Here is a 17,236-nt window from a genome sequence, read left to right as displayed (position 1 = left end):
CCATTTTCCACCTTGTCCTGTCCTGCCCCCACTGCCAACATGCCATCAGTGGCAGGTGCTCCATTGTCCCCTGGAATGTGGTAAGTCTCTGCAGCCTTCCCACCAGTGTTTTGCAATGCTTAGCTTTGCGCACTCCTGAACCATTTTTACGCCTGCCTGTAAGGCAATCTCCATTGGCAGAATGAATCAGCCCTATAAGTTTGGACTGTAAGAATCTACAATTGTACTTACCATTGGCAGGCACATCTTAATCATGTGAGAGCTCTGACCTGCTTCAAGCCTGGGGAAGGGAGTAGGGCTCACTGACACTGTACTGGGCTAGCAAGGGCTCGTCTCCAACTTTTTCCACAGCTTCAAAGTGGGGAAAGGGTGGGGCACTTGGCATTCTTGAGCTGGTGTCAGAGGCTCTTGGAGAGCCTCTGAAGCTAGTGTGATAGGGAGGGGCCCACTGCTGATTCAGCGTAGAGCTGGGGAGGAGGGATGGGACGTGCTGGGCTTTGGAGGTGCTCTGAGCACCATCTCCCATTTGTAATCTTTGGGACTTAAAAGTACTTTAACTTTACCTGGCTCTAAGCCTATGTTTTTAATTCTGGAAAATTGTTTACAGGGTAGTGGCTTCCCATTTTGTTTGATGAGACTTGCATTACTGGAGTACACACTAACTGAACTTCCTTATTTTGTTTCCTTGCCATTAACTTTTAAAACAGAACTTTTTTTTTCAAATATTATTTTAACAAATGGCTGAATTAATGTAGACTTTTACAGAGACTGTTATAGACCAGGGATCTCAAAACTGCTGTGTAAGCAGCTAAATTGTATCTTGAAAAATTAAGCCATTACTCTGGGGATATACCTCCTGTTTTATGGCCCTTGGAGCAGGGAGCTTCTTTGCAGCATTAACTCCTTCCCTCTTCACCAAAACATGGGCAGTAACATCATTCCAAGGGAGGATGTGTCAGAATTCTTTAATATAGCTTTTGCTACAAGTGCAGGGAAATCCCAGAAGCATCACCATTGACTAGAACAGGGGTGTCAAACATAAGGCCTGGGGGCTGGATGCGGCCCCCACAAGCTTTTTATCCAGCCCTCAGGCTCTCAGCTGCTGAGGTGTTACCGCTGAAACTGCAGCCCACATGAAAATTGGGCTTTCCCAAATCTTGAAATATGATCAAGGTTTGCGTATTTTCTCTTTGGTCATTTGCAGTTAATGAGTTTCTATATGAGAATAAGGTCTGGCTTCTGGCCATTAATGACATCACTTCCGGCCCTCAGCAGGAGCCCTGAGTGCTAACTTTGGCCCTCTGTATGAAACGAGTTTGACACCCCTGGACTAGAAAGTATGTTACCATTCCAGAGCTCTGATGGATGGGGCAGAGAAGAGGATGGGACATTGTAGGAAATATTATTTACAGTGTTCTCCATTTGCATGGTGGATGGGTACACATTGGGATCAAACTGAAGAATTACTTGTATCTCTTTTTGAGTCAAATTTGCCTCTAGTTTTAATTCAAGAAAAAATTGGGCTTCAGATTTCAGAGTTTTGGGAAATAAAATTGATAGTGAATTCAGCAATTCTTTATGGTGCCTTTTGTTCCTGGAATATCAACTGTGAAAGTAAGAGTACCAAATGATACTTCCTCAACTGATTTGGAACAGAGAATAATGGAACATATTGTACATGTATATATAATGGAACACATTGTAAATTGGGAAAGGGCAACTTTGTCTCGCTTGGAAAGCTAGCCAGTTTAGTTGCAAAATACAGAAGCACAGACTTCTTTTTCTCTAGAGAGACAGTTGGATACATTCAGTAAATATCACTTATAGTTCTTCACCCTGTGTTTTTCAGTGGGACTATGGTTCCTTTTACGTTTGGAAAGAGCCGAATGAAAGTACACATTACGAGTAGTCCCTTCTGTTGCTTGAACTGCAGTGGCGCATGCAGAAGCTTGCATGACAAGCCATCAGAGCTGATTTCTGTGCAAGCCAACATTCTACTTCTCTCTGTAAATCTCCTACCTTCCTTCCTGCATTGTTTGCTCTCAAAGCCCCAAGGGGAAGATGAGGGGAGCTCATAGATGGTCATGCCTTCTCTTACCCTCCCCAAACTCTTTTGAAATATATTATTGGTAGTTTGTGTCTATATCCAACTTGTTGCCCAACTTGATCTCAATTGGCCCCACCAACCCAGAAATGAAAAATGGCTATGTGGAGAGCAATGATAATCACTGAGCTTTTTGTCAGGCCACTTTAAAGGAGTGGGATTGGGGACAGTCCACCACACGCCCCTCTTCTGCTGGGTGCTCTCCAGCAGAACTAGTTTGCTCTTAGAGCCGTTTCAGCCCCAAGGTGCTAGGGGGAACTGATTGGTCATATCCTCCATCTCCTTTTAGCCTCCACAAAGATGAGAATATTCATTGCTTATCTTACAGGTGTGGTTTTAATCATGTGGCATCATTATTAGGAGTGACCCTTTAAAGTGCTCATTCTTTCATTTGGTCAGTTTTGCTGGCTTACCTGGTATTCTGCCACTTCATTTTCTTTAACTTTTTAATTTAACTAAACCATTTCCCCCTATTCTTCAATGGATAAGGCTCTTACAATGCTATACATAAAAATAGCAAATCATTAAAACATGACCAGCGTTTCAAGGAGTAGAACCTAGGCAACCTTGCTGGTTTAAAAGCAACGGTTGAGAGAGAGAGAGAGAGAGAGAGAGAGAGAGAGAGAGAGAGAGAGAGAGAGAGAATAATAAATAATAATAAGTGGGGTGAAATCTGTCATACAATTAAGGCTTTTGTGTAATGAGATGATGTCATGGTGCACACAAGCAGCTAGGAAGTTGATATTAGCTGAGATTAACTGAGTGTTTTTGGCAGACTTTTCTTTACTGCATCATGATGTCATTGCACATTAATTCTTCTACACAGATTAGCAGACATGCAGAGGGAGACTGCAAGGTAGTGTTAACATGGTGCAGTTCTTCTGGAGCCCCACTTTATCTGAGTATGCATTGATTAAAATGACATTGGCTAGAACTAGTGGTGGTGAACTTTGAAGAGAGCTTTAGTTTCACTAGGAAACTACATTTTGTGGTCAAGAATGCTGATAGCATGGAGCAGTCTGTTCAGAGGGCACACGCAAAATTATAAGGACAGTTGCGCAGTTGAGTTGTGATCTGGCAATGGCTTTTCATTCAGAGTGAAAAGTAGATTTTGTTGTAGGCAGTGTAGGCCCTGTGAGGCTGCCCAATCCTGCTGCCCCTGGAATGCCTTTCCCCGTCCCGACTCAATTCTCCGCAGCCTGGAGTTTGTCCATTCCTCTGGGTGGCATGCAGTTGGTCCTTGGCTGGCAGTGGCTCAGCGTGGATTGGTGCTGAGCTGGCATCAGCACAGACCCAGTGCTGAGTCTTGCGGGCGTACCTTATGACATGTTTGCAACACTTGGCACTGGCAGAGGGGCGGCGCTGGAACTTCAGGATTGGGCCCTAAATCTGTACGGCCAGGGCATTACAGGAGTGGTGTGGAAAACAAGCATGTTATTGAACACATGGAACTCTTGCCTTTTAAGCATAGTAGCTTGGGATAGATCAACAAAAGAGGAGCAACAATGCCATTCTTATGCAGGGGATACCTCCAATGACATGGGAGATCCATTCCTGGAAAGCCAAGTGTTGTCTGAAACAGCACTATAGTAGACAATGTTGACTATAATGCAGGAAACATATGCTGATTGGCTAGAATACTGTACTCTGCTTTAATTGGCTGCAGTAGCTGCCAGTCAGCCTGAGACAAAAATTGCTGTAATGAAACTGTGGTAAAGGAAGCAGCATTATCAAAGGTATTACTGTAATGTAAAACTTGTTTCTTTTATTTATGATCTATCTATAGATGACAAGTGATAAAGAAGCAATTCTGATGTGGGGGTATTTATGGCTATTCATAAACCCACTTTGGTTAACTCTTTACTGATAGAAATGACTGTGTTGGAGTGAAAGTCATTAATTTCCAGAAGTGGTGATGAGAGACCTATCTATGAAGCCATTGATTAAAAATGAGAAATTTATTTAATATATTTATAATCTGCCTTTCTCCCATGCTATGGGCTCCCAAGTTTAAATTGCCATTAAGTGTCAGGTCTCTATCTTTTTCCATCCTATTGCGTGTGGTGTAATGTTTGTATTGTGTTTTGTGTGTTGCTGTAATGTTCTGGATTAAACATTTACATGCAGTCAACAGTGATCCAGTTAGTTTTTGGTGGGATGTGAGTGCTTTAATCCAGCACATGATAGATATCCATGATGTGCTGACCCCAGGAAGCGAGCAAACAGATACAGTCATCCTTCAGCAGCCCGGTAGTTGTTTGCCTGGCCAAAAAGTTCTACACACAACTGCCTTCACCTGAGTCAGACACTTGCAGCGCAATCCTATCTTGAGCTGGAGCAGGGAGGCCAGCAGGCCTGTGCTGTATCCAGTGCAAGATAGGGGTCCAAAGTGGTTCAGCCAGAGGTAAGGGGAAACTCTTCTCCTTACTCCTGGGTAAGGAATATGGGTCTCCTTGGACTTGCGCCACCTCCAGAGATAGCATAAGCCAGAGGAGAGAGGAGTGGCTTGGAGGTGGTCCACACTGCTTAGGGAACGAGGTTGGGATCCAGCATAACAGCTGGGTCCCAGCCCCACCTCCCACTCCCCGCCCACCTCCCCCTGGGATCGCCCTCTGCCTACCCCGGTACACCTCTCTCCCACCTCCTCCTCACCCACCCCAGATGCAATCCTCCCTGTCATTCGGCGTGGAGGCTGGATTTAGCCTCTGCGGGCCGGTGCGCATCCCTGCAACAGCCCAGCCAAATCTAGAGGAGGCGCAAACGTGCTTTAAGGCACATTTGCAACCCTCCTGGGCCGGTGCAAGGGACTTGCCCCAGTCCAAGGCGCACTCTGGATTGCGCCCTTGGTCTCTCTTCACTGACTGGCAGTAGCTCTCCAAGGTTTCAGAGAGCTTGCCTTGCTTGGATATATTGGAGCCTAAACCTGGAACCTTCTGCAACAAAAACATGTGCTCTACCACTTTGCAGAAGCCCACCTCCATATATTAAAGCGCATATTATAGTGCTATATTGATGCCCCAGTGCTATAGCAACTATATTCAAACTGCCACAGTTGGTCCTGTTTCTGGTGTATGTGGCAAATAAGGCTGACAAGAGACAATCAGAATAAGTACTGATTCCGTTTTGGTTCATTGGTGTTCCCTACATGAGGATGCTGTTGTAAGTGCCCCAAATTGTGACTATGTTTATAATAAATGTTTCAGATGACTTGTTTGCCACATGAACAAGAAGCTGGCTGGATGCAGAGTGGTCTTTTAAAATGGTTTTCTGCATTGCAGTATGTCTTGCAAATTACCATTCAGAAGTCATAAGGATTTCCACATTTTCTGCAACAGTGGAGAACCATTTTGTGCAACAGTGTGTGCACCACAGCAATTCTGACTGTTGGCAATTTGTTCTTGGGTATGTGGTCATGAACACCATTTGAGGCAGTTGGAACGCTGCTGTTTTTTAAGTGTACTCTCACCACCCCTTTGAAACTTGGGGATGTATTTTGGGGGCCTGAAAAGGGGCAGCTTATTGAAATCCTCTATTTACTCTGCAAAATAAGTTTCATATCTGTTGAAGAAATTAATAGAGAACATCATAGTTCATTCACTGCCACATACAACACATATTGGCTTGGGGCTCATATTCCTGGCGAGTTTTTGTATTTTTTGAGAAGAACTGCGGAATATATACCAGTAGAAGCAGTTCTGCAAAGGAAATAAAAGATTTCCTGCTGAAACCAAAGAAGCTTAAAAGATTATACTGTTGCAGCAAATAACCTCCAGTTTACAAAAAAAAATTATTCACAGCTTTCTTTACAGACGTTGCCTGTGTCTTTTTTGTTTTTAATCTCTTCTCTGTCTGATATTCTGCGATCTCTAGCTGGATTTTAGCTTCTTCTACCTGCTACTACTTGGCATCTAAGAAAACTTCATATTCCACGATTTAAAGATTCTTTCAATTATTTTCTAGTAGTTTCTTAGTACACCAAATTTCCAAGCAGTATCCAGTTGGAAAAGAAATGTATTGTCTCTTTTTACATACCAGTGGTAACCAGATTTTATAATCGGACTTCAGAAAGAAAATCTCTTCTGCCTTAAGGGAAATAGCCTGAGATCTGTAGTGCTGGCTAAGAGTTTCAAAAGTGTTTTGACGGTCTTTTTCAGATTTACCAAGTGAAAGAGAAAGTTAAAACCTACTGCTCATAAATGCTATGTCATCCCTGCCAAAGGCCATCAGCATTATAGTTCAATGCTGAGGCAATGATGTTTGCTTAAGAGGATTGGTGGCCAGAAATATGCCTCAGTGTCTAATCAGACACAGGCCCAGCCTGGGCACAGTGCCACAACATTTATTACGTGTGCATTTCTCATAAGCAAAATGGCTACGTCCTCAGCACGGCAGTTGCAGTCTGAAAGTTATTAGGGTATGAGCTGGAGGACTTAACTCTCTCTCTGTGAGAATGATTTCTGCTCTTGTAAACCTAGTGAAATGACAAAGTCTTTCAGGCAGTGATGCACTCTGAGCCAAATGGGGAACGTCTGTGGATGTGTCAGGGCTGACAAAGAAGAACAGTGTTTGGATCCTGCCAAAGCTCCCTGGAGTCCTGCAAAACATTCTCCTGGAAGAAAATACTTTAGGAAGAAGTCAAGAAGAAAACAAAATGAAGATGAAAGGGGACCAGAAAAGATTAGTGAAAATGAAGGAAAAATTCAAATCCAAACAAGGAATTTCAAAGAGAGAGCAGCTCATTCCAGGGAGTTGGCACTGAGCAAGTCCGTTATACGGAAGACTGTGATAGACAGAACGGATCTGCCTGTGAGTACAGAAGTTGCCATTGATCTTGTTAAAGTAAAGCAGTTGAGTGAGGCAAGCTGTGATTCTTTCATTGGGAATGATGTTTGCTCTAATAACAGAAAAGTTACTAAGTCGGAGGAAAAAGAGGGACAGTTCACTGAAGAACTGAAAAAGAATCCTGAAAAAGACAGTTCAGCTTCTGGCATACACGAGAAGGAATATTCTTCTGATGGGACCCCAGGAGGATTCATATTCCAGAAAAGCAATGATGGCTTTCATTTTGAAAAAGAATGTAGCCTAAACCATGTATTAAATAAACAGTGTGAAGGAAATATATTAAACGGGGCTTCTTCTGGAAGTACTGATGCTATCCAAGAATGGAAAAACAGTGAACGTTTACACCCATGTGACCTTCAAAATCAAAGCCACCCAGAACAAGGATTTCCTAATTCTGGAAATCCACCGTTTTCAGTGGAAAATGCATCTTTTAGCATTTTACCAAGCAGGAGCAAGGTAAATGTGCTGTAGCATTAGAACAGTGTAAATACAGCTCAACAAAAAATACTTAAGCAATATTTCATTTTTTGTTAATAATGTTTATTCACGTTTATAATGTTTAGCTTTATTGATGCATGCACTAGATCCTTGCATAATAAGTTCCATATAGTGACGTTATAAAAGTAGCGACCTCCTGAGATTTTTTTGCACTTTGAATTTTTTTTTAAATCACTCTCACCCAAAGAGAATTAAATTAGCCCAGTAAAAAAATTCATTTACTGGGAGAAGAGCCCGGTAAAAATATTACTTTGATCGTGTCAAGTTTCACCTGACTTTCACAATCCAGTGAGTTATTGGATAGATTGATTTTGGTAAGGGTGGGTCCTTCTCAACATGCAGGCATCTTTAGGCCAGGGGTGCTCAATAGGTGGATCGCGATCTACCAGTAGATCGTGAGGCAAAATGAGTAGATCGCGGAGTGCTGACCCCCCCCTTCAGGTGCCTCTGGGAGGAAACGCCGGGAGTAAGGCCCATTGTACTCAATGGGGCTTACTCCCAGGTAAGTGTGGCTAGGATTGCAGCCTCACAGCCTAATCCTAGGCATGTCTACTCAGGAGTAAGTCCTGTTATACTCAGTGGGGCTCAAGGTACACCAACATACATTGTACACATAAATGTTATATGTTATGATGGCGCGAACATTGTAAAAAAAAACTCTGGTAGATCTCCAGGCCTTGCTGGGTTTCAAAGTAGCTCTCGAGCTGAAAAAGTGTGAGCACCCCTGCCTTAGGCTGACTTCAGGACGAGCCCACTGAGCCTCCTAACTTGGCAGCTGTCATTTCCGGTAAGCACTCAGTACAACTATATGAAGTGAGAAGTGAATAATGGATGGGGCTTTCTGGCATATGTGGGTAGAATCTGTGATAAATTTACAGTGCTTATATTGCTAGTCTCAGCTTGTCACCATCCCTGACACTTTAGGTAAAAGATGAGGTCCTTATCTGTGGGCATTCATTCAAGTATTCCTGCGCTATTTGTTTTCACATTGTACTGTGTAGATTACATACATACTATAATATGTTCATCTAATTATAATGTGTCAAAGAATGCAATCCTTGTGCTTGGCCGGTCAGGCCCCCTGTGCTGATCCAAGAGAGTAGCAAACATGCGGTAAAGCATGTTTGTGACTACTCTTGTGCTGGCTAGGTTGGTGCAAGGACGTAAACCAGCCTGCTGATGCTGAATCTGAACCGGGCGGAGGGGGAGGCCAGCAAATGGGGTGGGAGAGGGGGGCGGAAAGGCGTTCTGGAAGTGGAGAGAGGGCATTTGTGGGCAGGAGTGGGCGGTCCGAGTGGGCTCTGGAGAGGGGTGGGATTGGCTGCGCAGTGCAGGCCAAATCCTAACCCCAACTCCTGGCCTGATCAGCCTTACATGGGCCACTCAGATTTGCATCAGGAAAATCGCTGGCGCAGATCCAAGTAGCCCCATAGGGGTAGCTGGCGTGTGACACAAGGTAAGATATTCCCTTACCCTGAGTTGCACTCCAACCGGCACCTACCTCTTGTTGGATTCAGCATAGGCCACACGGCTTGCCTGTTCCAGCACAAGTTAGATTGGGCTGCCCTTTTCCCATTTCTTGAATGGATATGTGCTTGAGAACAGATCTTCACAAGTGCACCTTTCTGTCTTCCAGCAAATGTTTCTACCAGCATGATCACTCTGTCCTCTTGCCCTCAAACAGTAGTGGTGTATCTTGTGCTCTGGAGTTTTAAATATATAACCTTGACAAAGAATGATAAACACATTTTTGAACATTCTTAGACCATTATAGCTGTTTCTGTTGTTGGTTATTGTACACATGTAATATGGTCTTGTCAGACCCCAATTTCCTTACATCTGTTAATCCCTCTCTCTTCTGCTGTATCTGTATTGCTGCTTTCGCTTCATGTCGCCTTTACTTCATGATCCATAATACAACTTCTGAATTTCACCTGTGTGCCCACTGTTTCCCTGCCCAAACCTTTTTTGCCTAGGTTCTGTATGAAGTTATGCCACCCCCATCTTTCTGTCCCCTAGGCATTTACATTGTTCACCTGCTTACCTCCTCTATCCCTTTCTCTAGTCCAGGTCCTTGACCCCTCCACCTGCTCTCCCTACTCTCTGCTTTTTTAGGCCACTGCTTCAATGTCATCTTTTCTGCAGCTTCCCCGCCTTACCCTGTTGCTTCCTCTAGGCCTCCTATCCCTCAGTTCTCAGTTTACTGCCATTTCCTGGCCTCTCTTCCCACAGCTTCACAGTTTTGTGGAGTACTGTTGGTATCCTTGCTGACTGTATGCAGCATCCTTTGTTCCTACTGGTTGCGGTGCTCTTCAAAATGATGTTACTCTTATGGGAGAGCTGAATTTGGCAAGCGTGGATTTGTGCATAGAATGAGTGAGTGACACAGACAGACCATTCTGAGGCTGTCGGAGTCCCCTGATCTTGGACATTTTGCCTCTTGGTCTCAGACTTTTGTGACTGGACATTAACGGGAGAGGACTGTTACCTTCATCTCCTGCCTATGAACTTCATCTCCAGCCTATGAGAAGCAGCTGACTGGCCACTGTGGGAAAACAGAAGTCTAGACTAGCATCCCATTCCTAACTAGGATTGGGCTGACATGTGGAGCGTTTTATGACAGTGAAACTGTGTCCATGAGGGAATAGGAGTGAAGGAGCTGGCAGAGATCCAAGGTGACCCATTGGGCTAATGGAAGCTTATCCCCAGATAAGGGGACTGATCTTTCCTTACCCAAAGGAAACCTCCAAGACTGCCCCCCCCCCCCGATGCAGAATGTAATCTGGTGGCATGGCTGCATCGGCAGCAGGGAGGATTTAGTTAGGATTGGGCTGTAGGTAACCCTGCTGGTTCAGACCAAAGGACCTCTTCATGTTACAGTACTTATGACTGAGTGACAAGGGAATTGCATTGTGCACTTTATGTAGAATTATGCTGAACTTCATCCGTTCCTGGCATTGTTACCCAATTACAGGATTGAACCTTGGCTCCAATAAAGTCCAACTCTGGGCTGGCAGTAGCAATCAGCATATCTTTTACAACATCTAGGTGGATGTCATACATTTATTGCCCAGCATGACTTGTATTGCAAATACCTCTGAAGATCATATGACTACCTGACTGTATGCACAATCTCATCAGCTTCTGTTATTAGTATATGTAGCATTTTATAGCAAGTGAGGAATAAAGAGCTGTTTGTCCTCCTGCTTCAGAAACGTTATCTAGGGCAGTGTATAAAATTGGCTGATTAGTTCTGTAGACTAAGTTCTTAGACTAAGATCTTAGTTCTAAGATCTTTAAGGTGAGAAACAGTTACGTAGAGTGAAGTGAAATCTTTCACAAAAGCCTTTGAGTTGTATTTGCTAGCTTCAGGAATTCTGACTATGGTCACATGTGCTTCATTTCCATGTGAAAAGTCTGATTACTTGAAGTAGCTTACAAGGCATTTATTATACTGCAACAGAAGGGCTAGGTTCTTTTTAAAAATCACTGTCGACCCAATGTCTGTGGAGTAAACCATAACCTAGATTATTAGAGAGAAAAAAAGAATTCCACTGTGGCAGAATTAATTTACAGTTGTATTATTATTGTTGAGTTTAAGGGGTTTGGTAACAAGTGATTTAGTTGAGGGAGTTTTATTCATCCAACAAAACCAAGGCCTTTAAATAGAGAATTATAATATGACTAGCTGATGTCTTTTTTTGGGGGGGGGTTGATTTTTGATCAAAAACCAAAAAATCAGTTTTTGATGGGCTTCAATCTCTCTCTCTACTGCCTCTCTCCACATGCTTGGAAGAAGAAAAACTTGCCAGATTTTCTTTTTGCCTTCCACTCCCTGTGCTGCAAGAAGCAGATGAACTCAATCACCTGAGTTTGCTGTTAAGGTGGATGAATGGATACATGGATACACTGTCCGTTTCTCTAACGAAGAGTATTGAAACAGATATTATTGTAATCTACATTAGACATAACGAAAGCTAACTAAAAATTAGGATCAAAGCAGGTTTATGTGTGGTGCAACACAGTAGTGTTCCCTGAGAGGGGCGAAATGCTAAGTTGTTCAGGCACCTGACTGCCCATGTAAAGCGCCCCCCCACCTTCAGAGCCAGTTGTGTCTGTGAAAGCAAAACCGAGGCGTCTCCTCCGTTTTGCAACCGCAAATGGCTCTGAAGGTGAGGGGGAGGAGCTGCTTTACACGGGTGGTCAGGCGCCCCAAGAACTTAGCCTGCCTTGGGAACGACACTGGTGCAACATTCATCTTGAGACAGTGGCTATCTGAGATGCTGCATTGGCAGTGATGCGTTTGGGTCAGGCTGGGCTATGTGGACCAGAAAGCCTACTCATCAGAGAGATCGGAGAGAATGCTGATCTGAGAGCTCTTGAGTGTTCAGGTGACTTGTACAGCTGTTACATACAAGACCAACAGTTCCCTCTGTCTGTCACCTATTCTAGTTGTGCAGGAAGTAAGGCATCTAGATCAATTGTCAGTCCCCAGTTTGAGATTATTAATACTGGAGGCTTGTGCGTTCATCTACATTTCTTCTGTCTGTGTTCCTTCATAAAGTGATAATCTGATAGTAGGTAAACATTTAATTTGAATGGCAAATTAAAAATATCCCCCAAGTGTATTTAAATTTGTTTCTCCTGATTGAACAGCAGTTTTTTTTTAATCTTATCAATGCTGTTGCTGAAGGTCTCATGTGATGTGCACATATATTGTAAGAGAAATTGATACTGCACATGTCATATCTTCAACTGAAATAAACATAGGAGAGTTTAGCAACAGTAATTTGTATTTTAGCCATTACATACCATGTGCCTGAGTCATAGTGAATATAACTGACACTCAGAGATTGTTGTGCTATCTGCAAATGGTCAATTATGGAGAGAGGAATCCAATGTGTTCCATTTTCCCTCTCTGTCCTTTCCAGTGTACTGTACACATTTTTTGAAACTTTATGACCTATAAAGTGAGCCAAAGGTCTACATTCCATTTGTGAATTTACTGGGCTGTTAAAACTGCAATTCATTTACTTTCAGTTTTTTAAATGGCCAGAGCACAGGGGAAAAAAATTATTCAAAAGTACAGGTTGAGTCTCCTTATTCCAGAGGGTTCTATTCCCAGAACTCGAATGAGTGGCAAAAATCACACTATAGCAAATCAATTTAAAAAACAAAGTCCCTTTGCTCAAGTGATTTAAAAACAGCCTTGCTGACCTTTTGTGATGTTAAGATTTTCAAGATGCCATGATTTTCCTGATGCAAGTTAGAGTCATTAAGACGACAGTCCAACAATCAGTCCCTCTCCAGGCCCTTAGAAAGGATTATCTTTCTTTCTCATGTTCAGGGAGGGGGTCTGCTGGAAAGATTGATGGATTGTCAGCTGGCTGCCCTCTCTCGAACTATTGAAAAGGACTGTTTTCCTTTAATTTAAAGGGCCCTTCTCAACCTTTTGAGATAAAAATCTCTACAACAGAAAAGCATTTTAAAGGGATGCATTTTTCCCCTTCTCCAGGGATCAGCACATTCCTTCTCATTTGCAGTGGCCGTTCCTGTTGAGTCAAATCCGTGCATAAAAAATCCATGTATAACAAGGTTGGACCTGTATATGAAAAGATGAATTATTATTTTTTAAGTGGGAAGAAGATTTGGAACCTTTTTTTTTTTTCTGGAGTGTACACCTGGATTTCTCAATTGATCTTGCCACCTGTTCCCCTTCCCATAAGTGGTGTATGCTTCATTAGCTATGCATTATGAGTCTGGTCTTTTTTATCATGAATGGATAGTGAGAATACAGGGAAAGACTGTTAGCATAATTGTCCTTAAATGTTCCAGAATTGATGTAGCTCCTAAAAGAAGAGGAGTTCTATGTTTTTAGAGCGTGTCTAGACAACACTAATTTGGGAGATTTGAGTCTGGTGTTTCAGTGCTTCCAATCTTTATAGCCTTAAATGTTCAGAGTGTTTCAGCTTCAAGCAGTTCATTCACATGGCCGACAGGGATGGGCATGAAACTAGCGTGCCTCATGCAGTCTATATAGTTGGCTTCCTGTGAGTGCCTGACTGGAGGTATGAAAAGTTTGTCTCTGAACATAGTCTATTAAAATGCTGTTCCTAACATGCTCTTTGTGTATGGCGGGGGGTTATACTTGATGAAAAACGCTCATCAAAATAAAAATCTTCTCAGATATGACAAGGCAGTAATCAAAGCCTTTTTCCTGACCCGTTTTATCTTCCTTGTGCTGGAAGACAGATGTAGTAGTATTTTCAATTAAATAATACGAAACGCGCATCCAAAGATGGTTCGGTCTCATAAGACAAATCCACTACTACACACGTTACGTATCTAAAAGTCTCCTACTCTCTTATCTTCAGTGGATATCATCAGTTGAAGTCACTTGGAAATGAATCAGGTTCTCCAGCTATAATTATTAGTAAGATTGCCCAAAGAGTAAGTGAAAACTTTGATGGGAAGGTGTGGTCTACACTAGACTCTCTGTAACAGGAAATCTAGGAACCATTTTGCTACCAAAGAGTGTTCTACTTGTTCTCTTTACTTGTTAAGACTGTAGTTAGTACATGCATCGATGAAGTCACTATTGCTGTTCCCATGACCTCACTCTCAGAGGATTCCTTGTCAGCGAGCTCCTTCCGTTGCCTTCAGCTTGCCAGGCATTGTTTGCTAGCATTTTCTGATGTATTTCCCCTTAATTATTCTCCCTTAAGTCTATGGTCTTTGGAGGAGGAAGAGGAGATTGTATTGTGTTCCCTCTCACTGTGTAACTTGCTGAAGCTTCTCTTTGGAGCCGTCAGCTTAGGTTCCTTTCTTTCGTGGATATTAAAGCCCACCCAGAGTCATATGTGAATTAGTGAAACTCCCTGGTTTACAGTTGAGTGGAGGTGCTTGAATTAGTTCAGCTATATTCCTGGTCTTCCTGCCAAGTGGTCTATGCCACTGTAGGACTGTGCCCAACAGAGCCAAGGCTGCAGTTGGCTTCAGTCCATGCTTTCCATGGTAATGATGGACTTCACATTAATTGGAGTGTGTGGGAGTGTTAAGAGGATTTGCTCCTGCTATTAATTTTCTTTTTTAATTTCTTGAATTTGACTTATTTATGATTTATTATATTTCTATTTAGATTTCTGACATCCATGTTACTGGAGAGTCAGAAGATATGTCTGCTAAAGAGAGATTGCTACTGTGGACACAGCAGACAACGGAGGGTTATGCTGGAATTCGTTGTGAAAATTTCACTACCTGCTGGCGAGATGGGAGATTATTTAATGCCATCATCCATAAATACAGGTAATTGCACATTTGTTTGGATTTCGTTAAGAATATATGTGAGAACAATTATGTTAAAAAAAAATTCGCCATTACAACAAGAGGCCTGTGATGACTTCTTGTTGGAGACCTTATAGTTTTCACTGCTTGATGTCCCTTCTGAACTGGAGTCGAAATCCGTTTTCTGTGTGTGCACATGTACACTTGGAGGAGTAGTTATATGCTTTATCCCCAAGCTACTTTGACACCTCGCCTTTCCTCTGGGCTAGATGGAGCAAGAGGCCAAATCTGGTTAAGGCAACTCAGGGCCCAATCCTATCCAATTTTCCAGTGCCGGTGCTGCTATGCCAATGGGGCATGCACTGCTTCCTGTGTTGGAGAGGCAGTCACAGAGGCCTCCTCAAGGTATGGGAGCATTTGTTCCCTTACCTTGAGGCTGCATTGCTGCTGCACTGGTGCTGGAAAGTTGGATAGAATTGGACCCTAAGGCAACTTCATCAAAAATTATGCAAAATAGTCAAAATGGCAGAATTATGCAAATATACTCAATTCATAGAATAGAGATTTCTGATTTTCTTTGCACATAATTGTATTTGCCTGTGTATAGGGCTGGAACACACACACTGTCCTGTGTGAAACCAGGCTGTTAAAGGGAAAGAACACTTTCCCTTCACCTCAGAACACAGTCATTCTTTCCTCATCAGATGACAGGATAACAGAGATTATGTTCTCAGACGTGAGAAATTTTAAAATATGCTGGGAGCCTGCCCAGCATGAGAAAAGGAACAAGTATGTCCTCACTCTTACTGCTGTCAAGTGTGGAATGAGTAGGACAGCTGAAAAGTGTCAACATTGGTGGATGCCTGTATATGGTTCTTCTCTGTCTCTTGGAGGTGCTGCAGCGGAACAAGTGACAAAAGTGGAGTGTACAGAACAACAAGGTTTTCTTGCCCTGCTGCTGTTTAAGCAACAGAAAATGGACTATTCATTGCGTATGATATTTAAATATGGAATATGACAACAATTAAATGTTAATACAGTCGATTCTCTTAATATGCATATTTATTATCTGTGAATTCGCATATCCACAAGGGGTTGAATTGCTGCCTATATCCTGTTATCCGTGCCTCTGTTCTCATTATCCACTATGCAGAGACCTTCTGGAAACTGCAGAGGACTCTGACAGTCCCTGTAGCCTCTGGAAGGTCTCTTCAGCATTCAGAGATCTTTTGACACTTCCTACTATACTCTGTTGGCTTCCTGAGGGTCTCTGCTGGATTATTCTGATGGCAGGTAAGGTATCCCTTGCACCTAACCCATTGATCACATAGGATTAGTTTTTTGTTGTTGTCTGCAAGTTCATTCTCTGCTAAGGTTTCCAAAACTGTACATACAAGGTATGTACTAAATTAAGTAAATGTTGTACAAGCTGTACCTCATTATCATTCCATTCTGGAACCCCCAGTGGATACCAAATCAGTGGAAAACTAGTTTGAAAAGACCCACTTCCAAGTTTCTTCCTCCATTGACACCCCAGAATGCATTGGTATGGATGCTGTACTGCATTCAGCCACTAGATGAGGTGAATAATGAAATCTAGTGGAATGAAATTATAATTATTTAACAGCATGAAGGTGGGAAATTGAATTTTGGTGCTTTTTTCCCTTGTTACAAGGCGTTAAATGCAGACCTTGGTATCAGTGGTGAGTGCTTGGTATCAGTTTGCTTTCGACCTGTATTTCTCCTGTGTGTGTGTGTGTGTGGGGGGGGTAATCGAGTTTCTTGCACAAATGGCAGACATGTTCTTTGTACAAGTGGGAGGGAAGATTTTCACCATTCTTCCCCTTCTTGCTGCAACCCCCATATAATAATAATAAATAATAATAAACTTTATTTGTATCCCGCCCTTCTCCCTGAAAGGGACCCATGCCGTATGCCGTAAACATATGCCATAGACTATGTTGTTCTGGAGGGTCCCCAGCCTCAAAATTAGATGGAGGGGTGCAGAGAAAATGGAAAATAATTTCTCCTCTTCTACAAATGGAAGTTCTTCTGTTTGTGCAGAAGATGCTTAGAATTCATTACATGGTGTATATATAAAAAGTGTGTGAGATCTTTTTCAAAGTTCAAATGATATTTCCCTTAATAAAAGTGCTGCCGTGTCACTTTTCTACCCATTCTTGTTGCTTTAGCTGATTTCCTATCTGGAATCATAATGTTTTCATTCCTTTGTTCTTTTTCACCTCCTTCTCTAGCGCTGCTTCTGAAAGTTCAAGCGCTATATAAAACATACAAATGTGAGGGTTCAGAAGAATTGCAATATTAATTACTAATTAGATGGACAGGACAGATATAAAGCCAGGAGAACTAACAGCAGTGGGGAAAAGGTAGGGGGAGATTAATCCATTGGTATAAAAAGGCATTGGTATTATAAAATTACCACCACACATTAGATAGGTTTATGTCCTATCTATGTATGTCCTATTTATGTTCTGTGGTGACTGAAAT

At 42.5% G+C, this 17,236-nt stretch overlaps 1 protein-coding gene across 1 annotated transcript in view; it reads left to right on the top strand.

The window, feature by feature from the left end:
- Positions 1 to 17,236, top strand: part of DST (dystonin) — a 312,958-nt gene that overhangs the window by 86,902 nt on the left and 208,820 nt on the right. Inside the window, exon 7 of the mRNA XM_066612418.1 lies at positions 14,583 to 14,749. Within this exon, the coding sequence (XP_066468515.1) occupies positions 14,583 to 14,749 (167 nt within the window). The remainder of the gene's footprint in view (positions 1 to 14,582; positions 14,750 to 17,236) is intronic.

Source organism: Tiliqua scincoides, chromosome 1, assembly GCF_035046505.1.
Source record: "Tiliqua scincoides isolate rTilSci1 chromosome 1, rTilSci1.hap2, whole genome shotgun sequence".
NCBI lineage: Eukaryota > Metazoa > Chordata > Lepidosauria > Squamata > Scincidae > Tiliqua > Tiliqua scincoides.
The sequence above is the reverse complement of the archived record's forward strand: the minus strand, read 5'-3'. Positions and strand labels throughout refer to the sequence as shown.